The sequence below is a fragment of the Aquarana catesbeiana genome, linkage group LG01 (genome assembly GCF_042186555.1).
Source record: "Aquarana catesbeiana isolate 2022-GZ linkage group LG01, ASM4218655v1, whole genome shotgun sequence".
Taxonomy (NCBI): domain Eukaryota; kingdom Metazoa; phylum Chordata; class Amphibia; order Anura; family Ranidae; genus Aquarana; species Aquarana catesbeiana.
Window position 1 is genome coordinate 58,353,152 of NC_133324.1, and position 25,199 is coordinate 58,378,350.

The window sequence follows — 25,199 nt, forward strand, 5'->3', positions numbered from 1 at the left end:
ACGGACGATCGCTCTGCCACTCCAAACCTGCAGCTCCTGACAGAGGGAGAAGCAGGACGGGTCGGCACTTACACACAGCCCGCAGCTGTTCTCCTCCCCTGTCAGTGTGGCCGCCTGTGTTAACCCGGCCGAGAGAGCAAACGGGGGGAGGACGGCACAGCTGTGTTCGTGACCGCTACACCGGGAGAACTATTCTAAGCGGGCTTCAGGGGCAGCTGCTTTTGTTCTGCGTTAATGAGGACCCTGAACCCGCCCCCTCTCACACTCAGCCCAGGGCACTCGCCCCTCCTGCCCACCCCTTGTACCGGCTCTTGGTTCTAATAGTAAGTCAGCAGCTACAGAATTTGTAGCTGCCGACTTAATTTCTTAGCCTGAAGCTCCTCTAAGTGATGCCAATTAAAGTGGAACTGAAGTCTCGCTGTAAAACAGCAAAGCAACGCTTTTATTGCATTAGAGACATGCCCTGTATCTGCATAAGTGGCACAGCAAAGGATATGAACATTGCAAACTGTGCCTGAGCCCATACTACATATTCCATAAAAAAATAAAAATCGTAAAACATGTACCCATACTAGATAATCAAAAAATAAACCGCAGTCCTGTCCTGTGACCATAATGTACTAATAATAGAATATACATATTATATGAATACATCATCATGTATATCTGCAAAGCACACAAGGGCACATCGATCGCTCCAAGGACTCTGTTCCCTCAACACATGACAGGAAACTGAATGACCCGCCGTGTCCCGGGGGTAATCAGAGAAGCAATGACAGAACGTAGAGGACGTCCCCTGATCAGCATGCAAGAAAGTTCACTGCAGACATCAATGTGTTATAGATGAGGAAAAAAAAAAAAAAAAGAGAAAGGCCTACAACATACAAAGAAGGAAAATACTCCAACCATCTGTAAAGTGTTCGGGTTGCACAGATATCAGTATAGAGAAGAGCTCTACACACTTTCTAGATCAGGGGTCTCAACGGGCAGCCCCTCCAGCTGCTGCAAAAACTACAAGTCCCATGAGGCATTGCAAAGCTGACAGTTACAATCAGTTACTCCCCTTGTACTGGGACTTGTAGTTTCACAATTGCTGGGAGGGTCCCAGATTGACCCCCCTGTTCTAAATGAAGGGCCAGTCTACTGTTCAGACTTTTTTTGGGGGGGGGGGTGGAAGGTGTCAAACTGTGTCCATCGGGACTAGAAAGCATCCCTGTAATGGGGGAGGGATGGGGGCCAAATAAAAGCAAGAATTATACCGGGTGTAGAAGGACTGGAGATTTATTATAAGTGGTGATCTCTGTGTAGAATATTGGGGGGGCAGCACAGAGAACGTCCTCTACTAAATAGAGCAAAATGTAATGTGCAAATCAATGTAAAATACATACTAAAATAAACTAAATAAAAATGAAAAGAAAAATGCTGCAATGAATATAAAAAAACCAAAAAAAAAAATATATATATATATATTTTCTTTATTTTATGTTATAATGATTAGTGGATGATTGTGGGGTGTATGGAGGGGGAGGGGGATCTCCTGTAGTATTGGGGTGTACGGAGGGGGGGTCTCCTGTAGTATTGGGGTGTACGGAGGGGGGGGTCTCCTGTAGTATTGGGGTGTACGGAGGGGGGGTGTCCTGTAGTATTGGGGTGTACGGAGGGGGGGTGTCCTGTAGTATTGGGGTGTACGGAGGGGGGGTGTCCTGTAGTATTGGGGTGTACGGAGGGGGGGTGTCCCTGTAGTATTGGGGTGTACGGAGGGTGGGGTGTCCCTGTAGTATTGGGGTGTACGGAGGGGGGGTGTCCTGTAGTATTGGGGTGTTACGGAGGGGGGGTGTCCTGTAGTATTGGGGTGTACGGAGGGGGGGTCTCCTGTAGTATTGGGGTGTACGGAGGGGGGGTGTCCTGTAGTATTGGGGTGTACAGTGGCGGGGGGGGGGGTGATCCTGGAAGGTGTCAGGCCCCTCATCTCTATAATCTTCTATAGAGAACACACATTATATATAGATATAGAGGGATTCCTCCCCTCCCCCCTCCCGGTAACACGCGGGTGTTGTCGATGACACGAGGCCGCTATTGACCTTCACAGGACGGTCTCCTCCTCCCCCCGGCTCTCCTCACACCGTCCCCCGGTCTCCTCCTGAGGTGAGGACTCGGCGGGAGGACACGGAAGGAGAAGGCCGCTGCAGGCGGAGGAGACCGGAGAGACTTCCCCGCCCCTCACACTTACCACACCGGCGTGCCGGGGCAGAGAGCGGGCGAGGGTGGCGGCTACCCGGACTGTCAGCATGATTCCCGGCGGTGGAGGAAGAGGAGGAGGCGGTGATGAAGGACACGAGCTGAGCGTCCGGCTGTCCCCGCTGACTGAGAAGATGGCGGCCCGGTGACGAGCTTGTGAAGAGAAGGTCAGTCCCGCCCACCGGAGAACACCGCCCATCGCCCCGCCTCCTCCCATCCAGCTTTATTAACAGAACAACAGACAATCTGACAGGCAGGAGGGGCGGGACCGTCAGCGGAAGATCTCCGCCCACCGCTGTCTTCTTTACACCAACTTTACTGACCAGGACAGAGACAAACGCCTGGCTCCCCTCCCCCCTCCTAATCTAAAGATGTATATAAAAGAAAAAAATGTGTAATAAAAATATTACAATTTTATATTCAATAAAAATATTCTGTATAATCATGCGGGTGAATTAAAATATTTTAGTCCCAGACAATGTTGATTACAAATCACACAAAATGGACCAACCCCCCCCCCCCCCCCATAGTGATCACTAAATCTAAAGATTTAAAGTGATTCACATTGCTGCAATTCCCCCCATATTTCTAAATTATGCAAAAAATTAAAAAAAAAAAACACATTAAAAAACCAGCATTGCGGTTTCTGTGACATAAAAATTCTGAAAATGTGTCCAGTGTGTTTAGATACACTCTATCCCATCCGCTGATCAGATGGCAGCTGTAACTGAACACTCTCTCTCTATTCCATCAGCCAATCAGATGGCAGATGCAACTGTACTCTCTATATTCCATCAGCCAATCACATGGCAGATGCAACTGTCAATTAGTGTTGTCATAGCAACAGTGGCAGTTGGGATTTATAGGACAGCAGGACAGGCTAGAGCTCAGTTCACAGCTAGTAAGCGAAGAGTGCACATCACTTAGAGAGAGTTCTTGAGGTGACCACTTATTATTACTGAATATTACTGTGAATTTTGAATATTGGAGAGATAGTACATTTGGAAAAATGACGACAAAGAGAGAGAGAGTTAATGAACTTATCACAAGGACATACCAGCAACAACAGCTGGAAATGTTCAAAATTCTGAATGAACTAATAACGGAGGACAGCCTCCAAACGCAGGACGGGGAGAAGGAGACGATGGAGTCCAGGTTTACAGACCTGGAGAACCAGGTCAAAAGCCTTACTTCTGAACTAGGACAGACTAAAAAGGACGATTCAACGGAACTGGATGCAGAGAAGATGAAGACGGGAATTGCAGAGCTGCGACAACAATTGGAGGAGCAAAAGGAGATGCAGCTGGCGGGGCAGAACATGCAGGCCACCATTGCACAACTGCAGACCGAGGTTCAGGCTCAGAGGCAGCTGAATAAGGATTTGTTGCAGGAGGTGCAGAAGATGCAGATGTGCAATGCATCACTCCAACGAGAGTTGGATGCACAAAAAAAGTTGCAGGTGGACATTAAACAGCTGCAGAAACAAATAAAAGAGCAGATCATGAAGGTAAGATCATAGATAGCATAACTAATTCTGCACATAGTCCTACTACACACCAGGGACAAGGTCATCCAGCACCCAGGGCAAAGATGCCAATCTACCTCCCCCCATTCATGACCCTACACCCAGCAGTCACTCGCTTGTCAAAATCACTGGCAGCGATCACTACTCATGTCAGCCTTGTAACAGAAGGAAGACGCCCCCCCATCCCTACAGTAAACTACTGAGCCCAGGGCAGCCGCCCCTTCTGTCCCACCCCTGCCACACACACCCATTCCTAATTGGCACACAATGGGCAATGTCTAAGGGCTTTACTTTCTGAAGCAGCCAGGCTGTCCGGTGAGGGGCAGAAGTGGCAGATTTTGGGTGACTCCATTTTACAAAGTAGAGGCTTACGAATGTCAGATTTTATTTTTTTTTTAATAATATGGCAAAGAAAAAAAAAAATCTTTAGGAAAGTAGCCGTTATTTTTAGCTAAGCCCTAAAAAATGTAATCATTTGTTGGATGGCTGAAAGGTGGCAGTTGTAATTAGACGAGCCCTAGGGCTACTTCCACACTGGGGCAGGGGTGCGTTAGCGGTAAAGCGCCGCTAAAACGACTTTACCGTAGTTTTAGCGGCACGCTTTTAACCTCTATCTAGCTTTGGAGGCGCTTTCGGCAACGCTGCCCATTCATTTCAATGGGCAGGGCGTTTTGGGAGAGCTGTATACACCACCCCAAAGATGCTGGAATTTCTGATCGTGTGTATGGGGCATAAAAGATTTAAAGTAGAATTGTAGGCAAAACTTTTTCTTTTTCCTTTTGGATAGAGTAAGGCCCCTTTCACACGATCGGCCCGTCCGTTTTTTTTCAGGCGGATCCGAGGGGGCCACCCATTGACTTCTATGGGGAGGCGGATGTCAGTAGCCTGCCTTCCAATCCGACAAGATCCGCTCAAAACAGACATATGACGATACCTTCGCCATCCATCCAGCAGATCGGAAGGAAACAGACATGCGGTCCGTTTTCATCCGATCTCCCCATAGAGGAGTGCGGGACTCTGACAGGTCTGTCTCTGCACAGTGAGCGGAGATGGACCTGTCATCTGCCTGCTCAGCGGGGATCAACGGATCGATCCACCGCTGAGCAAAGCGGAGTCCGCCAAAACAGATCCGCCCGCATGAAAGGGGCATAAGGGAGGTTTATAGCCCCTGCAAGGTTTATTTTTGCCATCTGTGTCCCATTGGCGAGATTTACCTTCACTTCCTTTCCCATAACCAAACAGGAAGTGAGAGGAAATCCTTTCAAATTAATGGGAATCTCTTGGGGACCCCCAGGTCTCTAGAACTAGTATCCCCATTCCCTATATTATTTTTCTGGAGACCCCTGGGACCGTCTGGGGGGTGCATGGAAGCAATCGGGCAGCAGCGCAGCTACTTGAATGCTTCCACCTAATAAGCAGGAGTCTGCCTGTCAGTTTTATACACAATCCTGGTGGCTGCAGCCACTGAATTGTGTGTAAAACCCTCGGTGTCAGATCATTTTGACATACAAACCTTGCAGCGAAAGGGATAACAGAATTTAAAAAAAAAACAACTCCTACTGATGTGCGCCCCTCTAGGAAGGGCACCTGTAGGCACATGCCTAATGTGCCTAGTGGAAAAAGTGCAGGCTCATAGAAAAAAAAAAATTAAATGCACATTTTTTTAACCTACAAAAAGATGTGCATTTATTTTATTTTTTTACAAAGGTGAACTTGAAGAGGTGGTCCGGTTGCCCCCATGAAAAAAATGAAAAGTCAGCAGCAACAAATACTGCAGCTGCTAACCTTTAATATATGGACACTTACCTTTCAAGGGAGCCGCGATGTCGGCACCCCATCCGATCTTCGGATCGGCTGTCAGGTGCAGCCGCCGCCATTTCTGGTAAGGGAACCTGGCTGTGAAGCCAAAATCCCTACCCTGCATTCATGAAGCGCACTGCGCATTCTAGTTGGTCCGGAGGCAGAGGGAGGAGGAGGGGGGTCGAACTTTCGGGGGGGGGCTGTGGCAGGGGGTCTCTTTCCCCTTGGACTTTTAGTTTTGACAAAGTAAAACAGCTCTTGTAGATTTATTTGGATATGTTGAATCATACAGCAGAAGATCTGAAGGTGAAGGTTTTTAGGTTTACATTTTCTTTTCTCCAGATCCAAAAATCAGATCTTTGTAGTATTTTTCTTTCATTTAGACTCAAACAGCCAATTACAGACTACAGACTTTAAATGAAAAAAGTAATACAGTTTGAGAGATTTTGCTCATATATTGTTTTTTTTTTCTTCTCCCTTCAGGAAATAAAACAGGAAATCAAACCGCCCAGTCCACCACGCGCTGCACGACGCGTGTACACCCCGGAATATATAGAGGCTTTCCAGAGGATCCAAGCTGCAGAAAATGAGGTGCAAGATCTGAAATCAGAAGTGAGGTGCCTGAAATCGGAAAAGATGAAGGTAAGGTTGATCATTATACATCCAGCAGACAGATAGATATTGCCCACAGCTAGTTTGCACACAGTAGGGGACATTTATCAATCCCGTTCCATCCATTATCGCAAAGCGCAATTCATTTGCATATTGCGACTGATTTAATATCGTAGTTCCCACAACTGAACTGCGTATTCCAGATGAGGTCTTACTAATGATTTGTACAGGGGGGCAAAATGATATCTCTCTCTCTGGAGTCCATACCTCTCAATACAAGAAAGGACTTTGCTCACTTTGGAACCCACAGCTTGGAATTGCATGTTATTGTTGAGCTTATGATCTACCAGAACCCCCAGATCCTTCTCCACTATGGATCCCCTCCAGTTGTACTCCCCCTAGTATGTATGATGGATGCATAGTCTTAGCCCCAAAGTGCATAACTTTACATTTATCAACATTAAACCTCATTTGCCACTTAGTTGCCCAATTAAAGCGGAGTTCCACCCAATAATGGAACTTCCGCTTTTCCGGTTCCTCCGCCACTCCGGTGTCACATTTGGCACCTTTCAGGGGGGAGCAGATTCCTGTCTAATACAGGTATTTTGCTCCCACTTCCAGGCATAGATACCGGAGCCACCCACGGGTATCTATGCCATCTCCGGCGCCTTCTCCATCCCCCTTCTGTCTTCTGGGAGACACACAGGTCCCAGAAGACAGCAGGGACCAGTGGGATAGCGCAATGTGAGTCGCGCATGCACAGTAGTGAACCAGGAAGTGAAGCCGCAGGGCTTCACTTCCTGATTCGCTTACCAAAGATGGCGGCGGCAGCACCCAACAGCCGAGAGATAGATCGGCTTCGGGTGCCGACATCGCAGGTGCCCTGGACAGGTAAGTGTCCTTATTTTAAAAGTCAGCAGCTGCAGTATTTGTAGCTGCTGACTTTAAAAAAAAAAAAAAAATAGGCGGACCTCCGCTTTAAAGAGTGCATTGAGGTTGGCTTGTAAATTGGAAACATCCTGTAAGGACGTTATTCCACTGCATAGCTTAGTGTTATCTGCAAAGACAGAAATGGTACTTTTAATCCCAGACCCAATATCATTTATAAATATATTAAAAAGTAAGGGTCCCAGCACTGAACCTTGGGGTACACCACTGATAACCCTAGACCAGGAGTAGGCAACCCTCGGCCCTCCAGCTGTGGTGAAACTACAAATCCCATCATGCCTCTGCTTCTAGGAGTCATGCCTGTGATTGTCGGGGTCTTGCAATGTCTCATGGGACTTGTAGTTTCACCACAGCTGGAGGGCCGAGGTTGCCTACCCCTGCCCTAGACCAGTCAGAATATGATATACACTTGTCATTACATGATGTGTGGGCTTGTAGTTCCTTAGTAATTGGAGGGTAATCATGGCTTCAACTTTGTGTTCTAACATTCTTTTTTCATCTTTTAGGAAAAGCAGTTCTATGATGAGAGCATGCAGTCAGCGGAGGAGAGAAACCAACAATTCAGAGATGTAAGTAAAGATATTGTGTCCCCTTATTCTTTATTGTCATGTCTTCCTCACCCTTTGTGTCTCAATTTGCTATAGTACTTCTATCCTAATCCTGCTGGCGTATGCAACCCGCTTTTCCCGCACTCATCCACATACGCCATCCCTCCTTTCACCCGTGTCCTCTCCAATGCTGTCCTTACTAATATCACCTTTCTCTATCTGACAGGCTGTTCTCAAGAGGCTGGAAAACGTGGAAGACAAAATGATGGCTCTGGAAGTGCACACCGATCGAAATGTAAGTTATTCTGATCTTATATTTAATAAATTTTTCTATCATTGCACCACAATTCATATTTATAGAGCGGTTTCATCTCTGCATGGAATATGCTAATTAAAGTTGAAATCCAGGCAGATATAAAAGGCAAACATTAACACAGTTCTATAATCAATAATACATCATTGTAATTTTTTTTTTTTAAATACAAGTGGTGTAAATACCTAAATTTGACTTGGTATAAGCCATTTTCAGTCCCTGTGCAGTAAAGTTTAGCCTGGGAGATGCAGCACAAAAGAGCATTCTGATAGGAGGAGAAAGCAGAGTGACAGGGGGATGAGCTGATCATTGTGCTGCTTCTCCTTTCTCTGTCCAGTTACAGAGTGAGGGGAGGGACCTGTAAGTGACAGTGAAACTGCAGAGGAGAAGAATCAAGTATTCTTTCTTGCCAGATAGGTCTGTGAAGGTTTTAGATGTCTAGCTGACCCTAAATACCTTGGACCATTCATTCATCTCCCTGACACAACCACCTATGGATGCAGATTTAGCATAGTTTCCGTTTGTCTCCCCCACCTTCATATCAGTCTTAACTTTTCTTTTTCTTATTCTATATAGACTAAAGAGAGACAAGACCTTGCAGGGAAATTGGATCGAAGAACCTTTGATAATTTCACTGTGCAAATCTGCCAGACGATGAAGCAGCAGATTGAAGAAGGTTTAAAGGGCCAGGATGAAAAATGGACCGCCATGTTGGAGAAGAACAAGGAGGAAGTAGAAAAGACCAAGGAAAACATGGAAAAGAAGGTAAGTTTCTTGTTTGCATTTGTATCTGCTAGTATAGTTGGGCAGTACATATTTCTTGCCTATTTACAACACCGGCCAGCTCCCTAGTTCTCTAGGGCTGCTACACCTACAGCCTCGGTTCACAAATATACGGGGGCCGGTTTCCATTCATGGATTTGAAACTTAAATTGCACCTGAACCGGACTGAAAAACGCACAGGACCCCTTTTTTAATTTGCACTGCAAACCGGCCCGCATATATGTGAACTGCCTCCATTGAATGCCGGTCTGGTTCACGTTATGCGAATCGGATGCTGGTTGAAGTGCATCGGATTCGCTTATTTGTGAATCCAGCCTTAGGGGTCTACTTAAAAAAAAAAAAAAAAAAGGGTATTTTGGCTACCATATATACTCGAGTATAAGCCGCCCGAATATAAGCCGAGGCACCTAATTTTACCACAAAAAACTGGGAAAACTTATTGAGTCGAGTATAAGCCTAGGGTGAGAAATGCGCAGCTACTGTAAGTGGAAAAGAGGGTCAACAATGCCCATTTGCAGCCTCACTGTGCCCATTTGCAGCCATAGGTCCCCGAACTTCAAACTTGGTAGTTAAGGGTTCCTAGATGCCCCCTAGCTGCAGCCAAAATGTGGGTTATCTGGACCCAAAGGGTCCTGAAATGACATTGCTGCAGATTGACACAGTTGACCGACTTTGGGGCCACTTGGTGTTAGGAACCCCAAATTTGGTGTGCAAAACCAGTGGAACTAGCACTACAGCTGGGGTTCCTAGCACCAAGTGGCCCCGACATATGGGGCCCCAAAGTCCGTTCGGAAAATGTCATTCTCTGCTGCAGAAAAGTGCTTGACATTTTCTGAACCGACTTTGGGGCCCCGTATCTCGGGGCCACTTGGTGCTAGGATATGTTGTAGTGCTAGTTCCGTTGGGTTTGCACACCAAATTTGGGGTTCCTAGCACCAAGTGGCCCCGAAATAAGGGGCCCCAAATTCGGTTCGGAAAACGTCATTCTCTGATGCAGAAAAGTGCTTGACTCAAGTATAAGCCGAGGGGGGCATTTTCAGCATAAAAAAAGTGCTGAAAAACTCGGCTTATACTCGAGTATAGACGGTAATTGGTTTATTTCCTATGAATTTCAGCTCCATCTAGTGGCCATAATGTAGAATAATAATTTTAGGTATTTCAGAAAAACCCCAAATTATGTCAACTAGATGGAGCTGACTATCATATGAAATAAATCTATTAGGCAAATGAGTCTAAGAAATACATACCTTGCGTAAATGAAAAAGCAAGGCTAAAGTCAGGTAAATTGATTATCAAGAAACAATAAGTAGACCCTTAAATATAGACAGTGGAAGGTATATGCTAACCTTGACTTTTCCTGTAAGAGTCAAGCTTGGCCTTGCCCTTGTTATTAAGACCAGTCATATGCCTGTATTTGTGTTCTAACCTTTCTCACTTTCTTATTTACTCTACAGCTGGACAAGATGGAGGAATACATCACTGCAACAGAGAAGAGGTTGAGGAAAACCATCGAGGAGTTGATGGTGCCACCACCAAAAGAGGTGGATGAAGCTGCTGCTTCCACATAGTAAGTGATGCCATTTCCTTGATGGCTTTTCTCACTTCTGGTTTGGTGTAAACCAAAAGTAGTGGGAGTGTTTCTATAAATCTAATGTCTGTGCATAAGACCAAGCAGATGGGAGCCAGATTCCCACCTCTGAATGCTATGCTCATGATTAGAAGGCCTCACTCTGCCTCTTGGATTGTTCATTTAGAGAATGCAGTAGGAGCACTGAGATTCCTTCTTGTACAGCAGTAGGAGTGAGACTCCATTGTACGGGGGTGGGGGATGGTACAGCCAGCTGGGAGACCTTCCTACTGGAGTCACCACATTACATAAAAAGTCTAGCAGTTCTTTCTCCCTGTGACTGAAATATTAAAAAAAGCACAATAAGCGTATATTGATTGGTTTGCGCAAAAGTTATAGCGCTTACAAAATAGGAAATAGTTTTATGGCATTTTTGTTAATAATTTCTTTTTTACTAGTAATGGTGGCGATCTGCGATTTATATCGTGATTGCGACATTATGGCGGACACGTCGGACAATTTTGACACATTTTTGGGACCATTGGCATTAATACAGCGATCGGTGCGATTAAAAATGCACTGATTACTGTAAAAATGTCACTGGCAGTGAAGGGGTTAAAACTAGGGGGCAGTGAAGGGTTAATGTGTGTCCTAGTTTGTGTTCTAACTGAAGGGGGATGAGGACTGCGCAGGGAAACTAACAGATCGCTGTTCATACTCTGTATGAACAGACGATCTGTCAGTTCTCTACTCAGAGAACTGGAAACTGTGTTTACACACACAGCTCCCGGTTCTCCATGTGCCCCGAGCGATCGCAGGAATCCAGCGGTGATCAAGACCGACGGGCACTCGCATCGGCTACGGGGGGGTCGAGCAGGGGGTGCGCCCCCTAGTGGCCGTCTATGTTACCGACGTAACATAATGGCGATTCGCGCAGCCGAGCCATGTTGCCGCAGTACAACTGTGGCGGCTGGTCAGCAAGCGGTTAAAGAGCCTCCAGGAAGGAGTCGGGAAAGGATTAAGTTTCTTATTAGTATCATCATAGCAAAAGCATGTCTAACCTCTAAATCTTTTTTCTCTTCTAGTAAATGCCTTACGTGTAGCCGAAACGTGGACACAACTACAATGTAAGTATATGTTATTTTCTATATGTATTTATCTTGACACATCGGTGCCAGGAGTATAAATACATTACTATTACATTTTTTTTATATCGTATTGTTCAATTGTACTGACTTTTGTTTTTCTTTAACAGAAAAAACGTGTTACCATGTCTCCCAGCTCTGCCAAGTCCTCCTTCACAACCAAGAAAGCCACCGATCATTGCAGAGAAGCCAGCAAGATATAACGAAACGTAAGTATTAGGAAAAAGAAGGGTTAAAGGGAAGAAACCTCTACTGCATTAGTTCAGTTTCTACACACAACTGAGAAATGCTTATTGATTAGATTGATCACTTATTCCACTTAGAGGGGAATTTTACTTGGCTTTGGGAACACTAAAAATCAGCAGCTATGAGTAATGTAACTGTTGATTTTAAAAGAAACACATTCTCACCAGTCCATGGAGCCCAGTGCTGTCTTCCGTGATCTTCCACGCCACCATCTTGCATTTGGGAGCCGGCTGTCACTTTCTGATCCCTCACAGCAGGCTAAATACTGCACATGTGTGAGACCATAGAATGCATGGAGAATGGTCCTGTAGCTTCCTGGGATGTATGATGTGTATCCCAGGAGGCTGCAGGTGGGCCGAGAGTACTGTACCCTCGCCTAGGCATGGAATGAGGGAGTGGGGGCGAGCAGCATAAAAAAGGCACTTGCTCCCTGAACAAAATACAGTTCCATAATTGGCTGGAGGAGAATAATGCTTTGGGGTCTATCTATAAAAAAATTGCTTGTGATATTCACCCAGATGTGACAAAGTCTGATTGAATTTTTCTTTATAGAGTGACTTCCTATGATCATCATCACCATCTTGTGGCCATAATGTGGTATTTTCCTGATTGAGGTATTTCAAGAAAACGACTGCATTATGGCCACGAGAAGGAGTTAGCGATCAAAGGAAATCAATGTATTTAGCAAATTACAATCAAAATTTGTCTCATGATATTCGGCCATCAAAATATTTTAAATAAATAGACCACTAAAGCCGCATATACACGAGCGGAATGTCAGACAGAAAAAGTCAGACGGAAGCTTTTCATCGTCTATTCCGATCGTGTGTAGGCCTGATCGGACTTTTTTTTTTAAAATTCTGATGGACCTAGAAATGGAACATGTTCTAAATATTTCCGACAAAACCAGTTCCTATCGGGAAAACCGATCGTCTGTATGCTGTTCCGACGGACCAAAAACGACGCATGCTCTGAAGCAAGTACGAGACGGAAGCTATTGACTACTGGCTATTGCACTTCCTTTTTCTAGTCCCGTTGTAAGTGTTGTACGTCACCGCATTCTGGGCGGCTGGACTTTGGTCAGTCTTTGGTTTGACCGTGTGTAGGCAAGACCGCTTGAATGGAATTCCGTCGGAGAAACCTTCGGAGTTCATTCAGATGGCAAAACCGGTCATGCGTACGCGGCATTAGTGTTATTTTTGGTTGAAGGTACAATTTATATACACTAAGAAAGCTAAGCACCTGTGCCAACCAGTGTGACTATTGTGATTAGCAGCCTTGCCTGCCGCATTAGGATTATGGGGTTGAATCTAACCCAAGTTTGTGAGGGTTTCCCTCCATAATCCTATTACCCACTATATTGGTAGGTAAGGTCTATGTATAGCCCCAAACTTTTTTCTCACTGGATTAAATGTGGAAGGGTTAGAAGGATCGAACAAACGATTTGCTTATTGTTAATAGGGAACTCGTTTGAGAAAAAAAAAAAGTAAATGTAATGCGCAGAAGCCTGTCAAGTGTGTGACGTCTATGAGGATATCGATCTCAACAAAAGACTTTGTTGAAAACAATCCAGAACATGTTGCAATTTTGCTACACAAATCCAGAGACAATGATGGGACCAATGCATTTTAAATCGAACAGAAATTTTTATTTTTATTTGAACAATCGTTCGTTTTTCTACTTATATATGGCCTGCTTAACACTCTCTGGATGAGAGAAGTTAAGGGCAGGTAATAAGCAACATTTCTATTCCATAAACAACTCATATTAGCCATACGAAGCAATGAGGGGGTACACAAGGGTATCCATAGAAAGACACCGAAATGACAGGTGGTGAGATATCTGTCCAGCAAAATGCTAGTACCTGCCAAATGTATATTGTGGCCCAACCAATGGACAGAGGTGGGACATTTCTTTACATTTCTCCATATAAAGGGGAACAATTGGTGTCCAACACCCAGGGAAATGAAACACAATGAGTGCTACATTGCCTGGCCCTTCCCCATTGTGACAGGTGATATCCGAATCGATTCGAGAGCCGGTCATGTATGGTCACACTGAACATACTTAGATATTTATCACTGGAATGGATTGGTATTGGGTGTGATGTTTTATAAAACTGTCAGCTATAAGAAAGTACCGTATGAAAACTGATCTCAGCTAAACTCATATCTCCTTTTCCTAACAGGATTTTTTCTACCATCACCAACCTGCAGAAGCGTTTTGGCGCTCTTACAAAGGGCACACCGACTCCTCCTATAAGGACAGGCACACCGACTCCTCCTATAAGGACAGGCACATCGACTCCTCCTATAAGGACAGGCACACCGACTCCACCTATAAGGACAGGCACCCCGATTCCCCCTATAAGGACAGGCACCCCAATTCCTCCTATAGGGAAAGCTTTGCTGGTAAGTACTCTAAAAGATTGAAAGGGTTATACTAAAGACTGATGATGGACTCAACAGTCACCTATTTAGTCTTAACCTATTCATAATTCCAAAATAATTTGTTCTTTTAACTATTGTATTTCCTCATATTTCATTTGTTTATTTATATCTCTCTTTCAGCCTGAAGTGTTAAAAAGTAGACATAAAAGAAAGCAGTGATTTCCTCACAGTCGTTCAACCAGTGTGTAGGAATGGTACTGTGTATAGTGGGAAGAGGACAGACGGACAACGTAGGAAGAGGCACGGAGGGACGTCGTGGGAAGAGGACAGACGGACAACGTAGGAAGAGGCACGGAGGGACGTCGTGGGAAGAGGACAGACGGACAACGTAGGAAGAGGCACGGAGGGACGTCATGGGAAGAGGATAGACGGACAACGTAGGAAGAGGCACGGAGGGACGTCGTGGGAAGAGGACAGACGGACAACGTAGGAAGAGGCACAGAGGGACACTGTGGGAGGAGACACAGAGGGACCTTGAGGGAAGAGGACGGAGGTACACCGTGGGAAGAGGACAGAGAGGGACGCAGCACAGTACACCACTTGGTGGGCACAGCAGAACACATTACATTACACAGTACATTACACAGAACATTACATTACTGGGGGGGACACAGCAAAGTGCAGTACATTACTGGGGGGGTAATGCACTGCACCTTACATTATTGGGGGGGCACATTACATTACTGGGGGGACACCTTACATTACTAGGGGGCACAGCATGGTGCAGTACATTACTGGGGGGTAATGCACTGCACCTTACATTACTGGGGGTACAGCACAGCACATTACATTACTGGGGGGGCACAGCAGAGCACATTACATTACATTACATTACTGAGAAAGCACAGCATCCTACATTGCCTTCCTCTGGATGTTCATGCAGCCAGCGATTATCTGTGGTGATCGTTGCTGGACGCACACAAAGTGCACTGCGTGAACAGACATGGAAAAATACCCAGTGCAAATGTAGTCTAAGGGGGTCAAGAAGGAATTTTTTCCCTGTTGGAGCCAATTGGACCATGCTTTAATAGGGTTTTTGCCTTCTTCTGGATCAGCACTACTGAAAGTTGATCCAGGGAGTATCTGATCGCCCATCTCATAGTGCAATCTCATAGTCAGGTTGAATTAAGACAAAAGTCCATCTAGTTCAGCCAAAAAAAAACTGGCCAGAGAGGGATTACTTTGACGAAGTTGGTCGGCTTAAACATGTATTGCAGTGTGCAATGTATGTGAACTAAATATCCCTCCTTTTATACAAAATTTAACAGAAAAAGTGTATAGCAGTGTGCAGAGGGTTCATTTAGAATTTTTAGTGTTAACATTCCTTTAGGCTCGATTCACACCTATGCATGTTGCTTTTGAGCGTTTTTGGAGGTTTTTTTTTCATGCTTGCCACGTTTTTGAGCCGCGTTTTTGCCGCGTTTTTGCCGCGATTTGCGTTTTGCGTTTTTTTTTTTTTCATTTTTTTTTACAGTCTTAAAAAAAAATTACAAAAAAAAACCAAAAAAAAACAAAACGGCAAAAACGCATCAAAAACGCTGCAAAAACGGTGCACTTGCGTTTTTGATGCTTGTCCATTGAAAACCATTACATGCAAAACGCTGCTTTTTGCATGAAAAAAAGTCCCCGACCATTTCCAAAAACGCTGAGATACAAAAAAGCATTGATGTGAACATGTTCCATAGGAACCCATGTTAAAAAATTCCCGTGCATTACTGCAAAATGCAAAATGCATCAAAAAACGCGCTAGTGTGAATGGGGCCTTAGCACCTGATGGGTTATATCCTGTATATGTATAAGCTGTTTGGATTGGAGCACAGGTATATCGTATTTTATTTTTCTTCTCTAAAACATGCCTACAGGGGACAGGCCTTTTCTAATTAAAACAAAGTGTTGGGCCCCATTCACATTCTTGTGTGCTCTGAATGCACTGTGTGTGCTACTGCAACGTGAGGGATTCATGCTACTTGCGATTTATTAAAAATGAAATACACTTACATTTGGATGGATAAAAAGCGCTTGTAGGAGTAGCAGTAATAGTATGGATAACGTAATGGCATCAGCATTGATCACCCCAGATGATGTCTCTTTAGACAAAACGCGCCGGGACGAGCCTTGCTGAAGCCATTGCGTTACCCATACTGTTACTTCTACAAGCGCTTTTTATCCATCCAAATGTTAGTGTATTTAATTTTTAATAACTCCCCCCCCTTACACCTATGGTTTTACACTATGTGGAGTATTTGTTTCCTTTCTGGCTGTACCGTATGAGTGTATGAAGAAGATTTGGGCCACTTTAGTTTGAGAATATCTGCCACATCTGAGTACTGTTACTTCAAGCCATCCGAGGGACGGAGGGACAATCTCTCATTCTGGCCATAAGTTAGAGACGTGGATGTTCCAATCTATTGGTGTGTTTACACCAAAGGCCTTGAAGACTTATAGGGCGTACGCTCTTTTGAGTCCGATAGTTCTGGTAAGCTTTCTCAAAAATTGTGGCGGTTACCTTCTATACTCACCCACTTTTCCATTTGTATCGATGCCATAAGGATTTCATCCCTTTATTTGGATCACTTCACTTATTTTTCACTTTGTGGACTATGTACTTGTTTTTCACAATTATGAACACATTAAAGCGGCATTCCGCCAAAATTTTTTTTAAAGTCAGCAGCTACAAATACTGCAGCTGCTGACTTTTAAAATATGGACACTTACCTGTCCAGGGTGCCTTTCGATGTCCTTACCCGAAGCCAATCTGTCCCTCAGCCCTCGGGTGGAGGCGCCGCCATCTTCGGTAAGGGAATCGGGAAGTGAAGCCTTGGGGGAGGAGTCCGATCAGCGGAAGTTCCATTTTTGGGTGGAACTCCGCTTTAAGTTTGGTTACGATTCCTATATGATTATTACACTATATTCATGTGTGATGTAAAGTCACGCACAAGTCATTAGAAATCAATAGTCTATTGGTTTTCAGTTCCTCTGTTTATACAGTGACTGTTTCACATTAACGCTGCACATAATCCCAGTAAATAGAGTCCACCTGTGTGTAAGTTAATCTCAGTATAAATACAGCTGTTCTGAGAAACCCTCAGAGGTTTGTTAGAGAACCTTAGTGAACAAACAGCATCATGAAGGCCAATGAACACACCAGACAGGTTAGAGATAAAGTTGTGAAGAAGTTTAAAGCAGGGTTAGGTTATAAAAAAATATCCCAAGCTATGAACATGCTATGAGTACTGTTCAATCAATTAGCCGAAATGGAAAGCGTATGGCACAACAGCAAACCTACCAAGACATGGCCGTCCACCTAAACTGACAGGCCGGGCAAGGAGAGCATTATTCAGAGAAGCAGCCAAGAGGCCCATGGTAACTCTGGAGGAGCTGCAGAGATCCACAGCTCAGATGGGAGAATCTGTCCACAGGACAACTATTAGTCCTGCACTCCACAAATCTGGCCTTTATGGAAGAGTGGCAAGAAGAAAGCCATTGTTTAAAGAAAGCCATAAGAAGTCCTGTTTGCAGTTTGTGAGAAGCCATGTAGGGGACACAGCAAACATGTGAAAGAAGGTGCTCTGGTCAGAAGAGACCAAAATTGAACTTTTTGGCCTAAAAGCCAAATACTATGTGTGGTGGAAAACGAACACACCATCCACACTGTGAAACGTGGTAGGATCATTCTGTTGTGGGGATACTTTTCTTCAGCAGGGACAGGGAAGCTGGTCAGAGTTGATGGGAAGATTGATGGAGCCAAATAGAAGGCAATCTTAGAAGAAAACTTGTTAGAATCTGCAAAAATAGGATTTTTATAACAGCTTACCTGTAAAATCCTTTTCTTTGAAGTACATCACAGGACACAGAGCCATAGTAATTACTATGTGGGTTATAGGCCACCTTCAGGTGATGGACACTGGCATACACTAAACAGGAAGTTGCCTCCCTATATAACCCCTCCCATACAGGGAGTACCTCAGTTTTGTAGCAAAGTAATACACGTGTATACCAGAAAGAGGGGAGGGACCTCTGTGTCCAGTGATGTACTTCAAAGAAAAGGATTTTACAGGTAAACTGTTATAAAAATCTATTTTCTTAATCGTACATCACGGGACACAGAGCCATAGTAATTACTATGTGGGATGTCCCAGAGCAATGCCAACTGAGGGGAGGGAGACACAACAAAAGTACAGCACCATGAGATTAGAGGAGTTATACTGCTGCCTGCAGCACACCACGCCCAAAGGCGATATCCTCATGCCTTTTTACATCCACCTGATAGAATCTGGTATATGTATGGATTAAAGACCAAGTTGCGGCCTTGCAGATTTGAGCCATGGAGGCTTGGTGATGCACTGCCCACGAAGCACTAACAGCCCTGGTGGAATCTACCCTTTTTAAACCATAAACTTGAGCGATTACTTGTCGAATCCATTTAGAAATAGTAGATTTCGATGCTGCCTGTCCTCTTTTAGGACCTTCAGGCAACACAAACAAAACATCCGTTTTCCGAATCTGAGCAGTCCCTTTAAGTAGACTTTGACTGCTCTCACCACATCAAGAGAATGTAGTGATTTTTCTTCCATAGAACAGGGTTCTAGAAAAAATGAAGGTAGAACAATATCCTGATTTAGATAAAAACCTGACACTACCTTTGGTAGAAAGTTAGGATGAGGACGCAATACTACCTTATCCTTGTGAATAATAATATGGCTCTTTACAAGAAAGAGCAGCCAACTCTGATACCCTTCTTGCAGAAGATATGGTTACCAGAAAAACTAGTTTCCTTATCAAAAAGGACCAAGGGAATATGTTGTATCGGCTCAAAAAAGGCTGTTTTTGTAATGCAGACAGAACCAAATTCAAGTCCCAAGGGTTCAGGGGTGACCTATTCGGAGGATTAAGCCACGTTACCCCCTGAATAAAGCTACGAACCAAAGAATGCGAAGCAAGTAGTCGTTGAAATAATACCGATAAGGTCGAAAGTACTCAAGGCCAGCTTTATTTCTAACCCCATCTGCAGAAAGTCAAGGATTCTACCTATGACTAGGGATGAGCTAAACACGCCCCGGTTCAGTTCGCATCAGAACATTCGAACGGACCGAAAGTTTGCACGAACTTTCGAACCCTGTTAAAGTCTATGGGACTCGACACGTGAGAAATCAAAAGTGCGAATTTTAAAGGCTAATATGCAAGTTATTGTCCTTAATAGGGTTTGGGGACCCGGGTCCTGCCCCAGTGTACATGTATCAATGCAAAAAAAAGTTTTAAAAACGTCTGTTTTTTCGGTAGCAGTGATTTTAATGATGCTTAAAGTGAAAAAATAAAAGTGAAATATTCCTTTAAATATCGTGCCTGGGGGGTGTCTATAGTATGCCTGTAAAGTGACGCGTGTTTACAACAGTCCCTGCTCAAAATGACATTTTTCTTTTCAAAAAGTTTTATTGGTAACAATCAATAGTTACAGACAATGCAGTTTAGGTTAGTGTAAATACAATTGACAGAGTATATTTCAATTAAGTAATATAGTGAAAACATATAGGGGAGGAGGGTACAAGTTAGATTTAGCTAAGCTAGACCACTTAATCCAGTAGAGTTGTAGTTGCTATCATAAGGAAGGGGAAGTGCCCTTCAACATAAGAGGAGTGGTTACAGGTATTAGGCAAACATTAATTAAGGGAGGAGGGTTAGTGAGAAGGGTGGGGAGTCTAGAAGAAAGAGAGCAGGGGAGAAAGAAGAAGGGGTTAGTTGGGGGTATGTTGGTCGGGTGGTCCGCACGGGCCCAAGTCACACAGCAACATTATAACCGAGGGTCAGAGTGTAGTTAGGGTTCTAAGAGGTGCTTGTCAAAGTCAGGGGATAGGAAATAGTCTATCCATGCGCACCAAATTTTGAGATGCTGGGGAATCCTATCTAAAATTGTGGCTTCAATCTTGCTATGCATCATGGCCTGGGTGACCCTATTTTTCACTTCAGCTATATTTAGGGTCGGTGTTTTCCAAGCCTTAGCGATTGTCTGCTTGACCGCCGTGGTGAGTTGAAGGAGAAGGCGTAGTTGTGCTCTGGTAAAATCCTGTGGGATGTAATTTGGTAAGGCTATCGATGGGTCTGGGTCTAGTTTATCTCGAAGCAATGTAGTGGCCATTTGAAATATTGTTGCCCAGAAGCGTTGTACAATCGGACAAGTCCACCAAATATGTGCGTGTGTGCCCCTTTCACTGCAACCGCGGAAGCAATTTGGAGGGTAACTCGGCTGGTACTTAGCAATTCTGGCCGGGACCAGGTACCATTGCATCAGGACTTTATAATTTGCTTCTGATGCAACAACATTTTGGGACAAGTTTTTTGTGTTGGTCCATATGTTCGTCCAGTCCTCAGTATTGTGGTCAATTGCTAGATCCTTGGACCACTGTAGAGCATATGAAGGGAGAGATACTGGGGGGCACGTGAGTTGAGTATAGAGGTGAGAGATGATACCTGGAGTGTATGGGTTTGTGTCGCATATAGCCTCGAACATAGTTAAATTGTCCAGCCCTGTGCAAGATCCTATAATTGAGCAAAGTGAGCAATTTGAAGATATCAAAACCATTCCTTATGAGGAAGTTGAGCTTGCTCTTGTAGCACTGGAAATGCTTTAATGGTGTCGCCATTAAACAGATCATACATGCGACTCAGACCAGCCTGAGACCAGGCCTGAAATGAGGTAGGTTCAGAGTAGGCCGGATAGAAGTGAGGGTGACCTAGGAAGGAAAGCAGCGGTGAGTGCGGTGACATCAATTTAAAAGGGTTTCGTAGTTTGTCCCAGAGTTTGAGGGAATGTTGTGTTATGGGGTTGGTTATAGATCCACGTGCTGAGGGGGGTAGCCATAGTAAGTTGGTCACTATAAGAGGATGAAGATCTATTGCTTCTAAACTGACCCATATCGGCGTTTCGGCTTTTGCATGATAGAGTGTGACTTGGGCCAGTTGGGCTGCATGATAATAATGAAGAAAATTGGGTATACCAAGGCCTCCGCTGAGTTTGCTACGAAGTAGAATAGGTCTTGAGACCCTGGGTCTCATGGAATTCCAGATATACTTAAAGACTCGATTCTGTATGACCCGATGGAAGTAGGGAGGGACCCCGACCGGGAGGACTCTATAGCGATATAAGAGCTTAGACAATAAAGACATGTTTACAACTGCAACCCGCCCGAGCCAGGAGACACACAGGGGTTACCAGGAGTTAAGTAGAGAAGTCAAATGGGTTAACATTGGAAGATAATTTACATGGAAGAGGTTAGTTGGGGTATTAGTAAATTTAATCCCAAGATAGGGTATCGAAGACGTGGACCATATGAATGGGAAGTTCTCTTGAAGGAGGTTGAGCTCAGCCTGCGGGAGAGACACATTGAGGGCCTTGGATTTGGTTTGATTAACCTCCAAGCCTGAGACCAGAGCAAACTTCGTACGAAAGAAATGCAATTTGACGATAATATCCCGCAGTGGCCCATCTGCTTGACGGCGAGTGAGCGCCCTATGGATCCTGTCAAAATCGAGGCGTTCCGTGGGTACAGTAACTGGAATAATGCGGTGGTGAACGACTGCAGATTGTCAATCGTTTTCGGTATACCGCGGAGTCGCAGATTGGACCTGCGGGAGCGATTTTCCGCATCCTCTATACGGAAAGCAGCATGGCGTTTTCCTCACGGAGGGCTGATTGCTCTTGGGCCTGTTCCCCTGTGGTTAGCTCCATGTCATCAACCCTCGTTTCTAAATCTGCTGTGCACTGACCAAGTTCGCGTATTTCATGTGTCAGCCTATTGGTGATCTGGTCAGAGGTTGTTTTAAGGGCTTTTTGGAGCATCGTCTCCATTAGTTTAAGAAAGTCAGTTTGTGACATACCTGACTGAGGCAGGTTCAGGGAGCCTGCAGACTGTGTCCTCATCTCCACTGTCTGCAGGGTTCAACCTGGCCGGCGAAGCTGCGTGCTGTTTAGCCAGAGCCTGGGCCTTTGCCGCCATTTTGGAAGAGGCGCAGGCAAGTGCTTCTTCGATAGGTTTCAGCTTGTTTTTGCCGCGGTGACCCGTAAGCACCATTCCGAGTGATGCTAGGGTGTTCTAGGAGGTGATCCTTAAAAGGATTAGGCAGAAAGACGGTTCAGCCGGCTATGCGGCTCACAGAAATGCAGCGGGGAGTGCGGAGCTCTTGTGAGAAGCTCCGTCATGTCGAGCTTCGCACATGCGCCCCCCAAAATTACATTTCTAAAGGAACAAAAAGTCATTTAAAACTGCTTGCGGCTTTAATGTCATGTCTAGTCCTGGCAATATGGATGAAAATCGTAGAGAACCCCCCAGCCCATTACCAGCCCCTTTGGTCTGGTATGGATATTAAGGGGAACCCTGCACCCAAATAAAAAAAGGAAAGGCGTGGGGCCCCCAGGCCCTATATACTCTGAACAGCAGTATACAGGCAGTGCAAACAAGACAGGGACTGTAGGTTTGTTCTTAAGTAGAATCTGTTTGTAATTTTAAACTGGTACATTTTTTACGTGTAGCTCCAGCCAAAAAATCTGTTTTTAAACTTTTTGGAAAACATAGGGAAGGATTATCACCCCTGTTTTGCTGTCTGTGCACCTGTTCAGAAGATTTCACCTCACTTTCTGTCCCAATAACAATTGGATTTTTAACCACTTCAGCCCCGGAAGGATTTACCCCCTTCCTGACCAGAGCACTTTTTACAATTTGGCACTGCGTCACTTTAACTGCTAATTGCGCGGTCATGCAATGCTGTAACGAAATTTGCGTCCTTTTCTTCCCACAAATAGAGCTTTCTTTTGATGGTATTTGATCACCTCTGCCGTTTTTATTTTTTGCGCTATACACGGAAAAAGACCGAAAATTTTGAAAAAAAATGATATTTTCTACTTTTTGTTCTAAAAAAAAATCCAATAAACTCAATTTTAGTCATACATTTAGGCCAAAATGTATTTGGCCACATGTCTTTGGTAAAAAAAATGTCAATAAGTGTATATTTATTGGTTTGCGCAAAAGTTATAGCGCCTACAATCTAGGGTACATTTTCTGGAATTTACACAGCCTTTAATTTATGACTGCCTATGTCGTTTCTTGAGGTGCTAAAATGGCAGGGCAGTACAAAACCCCCACAAATGACCCCATTTTGGAAAGTAGACACCCCAAGGAAATTGCTGAGAGGCATGTTGAGCCCATTGAATATTCATTTTTTTTGTCCCAAGTGATTGAATAATGACAAAAAAAAAAAAAAAAATTACAAAAAGTTGTCACTAAATGATATATTGCTCACACAGGCCATGGGCATATGTGGAATTGCACCCCAAAATACATTTAGCTGCTTCTCCTGAGTATGGGGATACCACATGCGTGGGACTTTTTGGGAGCCTAGCCGCATACGGGGCCCCGAAAACCAATCACTGCCTTCAGGATTTCTAAGGGCGTACATTTTTGATTTTACTCCTCACTACCTATCACAGTTTTGAAGGCCATAAAATGCCCAGATGGCACAAACCCCCCCCAAATGACCCCATTTTGGAAAGTAGACACCCCAAGCTATTTGCTGAGAGGCATGTTGAGTCCATGGAATATTTTATATTTTGACACAAGTTGCGGGAAAGTGACAATTTATTTATTTTTTTTTTTTTTTTTGCACAAAGTTGTCACTAAATGATATATTGCTCACACAGGTCATGGGCATATGTGGAATTGCACCCCAAAATACATTCTGCTGCTTCTCTTGAGTACGGGGATACCACATGTGTGGGACTTTTTAGGAGCCTAGCCGCGTACGGGACCCCGAAAACCAATAACCGCCTTCAGGATTTCTAAGGGTGTACATTTTTGATTTCACTCTTCACTGCCTATCATAGTTTCGGAGGTCATGGAATGCCCAGGTGGCACAAACCCCCCCAAATGACCCCATTTTGGAAAGTAGACACCCCAAGCTATTTGCTGAGAGGCATGGTGAGTATTTTGCAGCTCTCATTTGTTTTTGAAAATGAAGAAAGACAAAAAAAAAAATTTTTTTTTTCTTTTTTTAATTTTCAAAACTTTGTGACAAAAAGTGAGGTCTGCAAAATACTCACTATACCGCTCAGCAAATAGCTTTGGGTGTCTACTTTCCAAAATGGGGTCATTTGGGGGGGGTTTGTGCCACCTGGGCATTCCATGGCCTCCGAGACTGTGATAGGCAGTGAAGAGTGAAATCAAAAATTTACGCCCTTAGAAAGCCTGAAGGCGGTGCTTGGTTTTCGGGGTCCCATACGCGGCTAGGCTCCCAAAAAGTCTCACACATGTGGTATCCCCGTACTCAGGAGAAGCAACAGAATGTATTTTGGGGTGTAATTTCACATATTCCCATGGCATGTTTGAGCAATATATCATTTAGTGACAACTTTGTGCAAAAAAAAAAAAAAAAATTTGTCTCTTTCCCGCAACTTGTGTCACAATATAAAATATTCCATGGACTCGACATGCCTCTCAGCAAATAGCTTGGGGTGTCTACTTTCCAAAATGGGGTCATTTGGGGGGGGTTTGAACTGTCCTGGCATTTTATGCACAACATTTAGAAGCTTATGTCACACATCACCCACTCTTCTAACCACTTGAAGACAAAGCCCTTTCTGACACTTTTTGATTACATGAAAAAATTATTTTTTTTTGCAAGAAAATTACTTTGAACCCCCACACATTATATATTTTTTTAAAGCAAATGCCCTACAGATTAAAATGGTGGGTGTTTAATTTTTTTTTTTCACACAGTATTTGGGCAGCGATTTTTCAAACGCATTTTTTGGGGAAAAAAAACACACTTTTTTACATTTTAATGCACTAAAACACACTATATTGCCCAAATGTTTGATGAAATAAAAAAGATGATCTTAGGCCGAGTACATGGATACCAAACATGACATGCTTTACAATTGCGCACAAACGTGCAGTGGCAACAAAATAAATACATTTTTAAAAGCCTTTAAAAGCCTTTACAGGTTACCACTTTAGATTTACAGAGGAGGTCTACTG

General features: G+C 44.2%; 1 protein-coding gene across 2 annotated transcripts in view; it reads right to left on the minus strand.

Annotated features, from left to right (window-relative positions):
- LOC141131516 (ATP synthase subunit alpha, mitochondrial) overlaps window positions 1–25,199 on the minus strand; it is a gene marked incomplete at its 3' end in the record, with an annotated part of 126,143 nt that overhangs the window by 16,560 nt on the left and 84,384 nt on the right. The window contains 1 exon segment of one of the 2 annotated variants that reach the window (XM_073618882.1): window positions 2,231–2,416. Coding sequence (XP_073474983.1) covers window positions 2,231–2,290 — 60 coding nt within the window. 2 annotated transcript variants of the gene reach the window in all.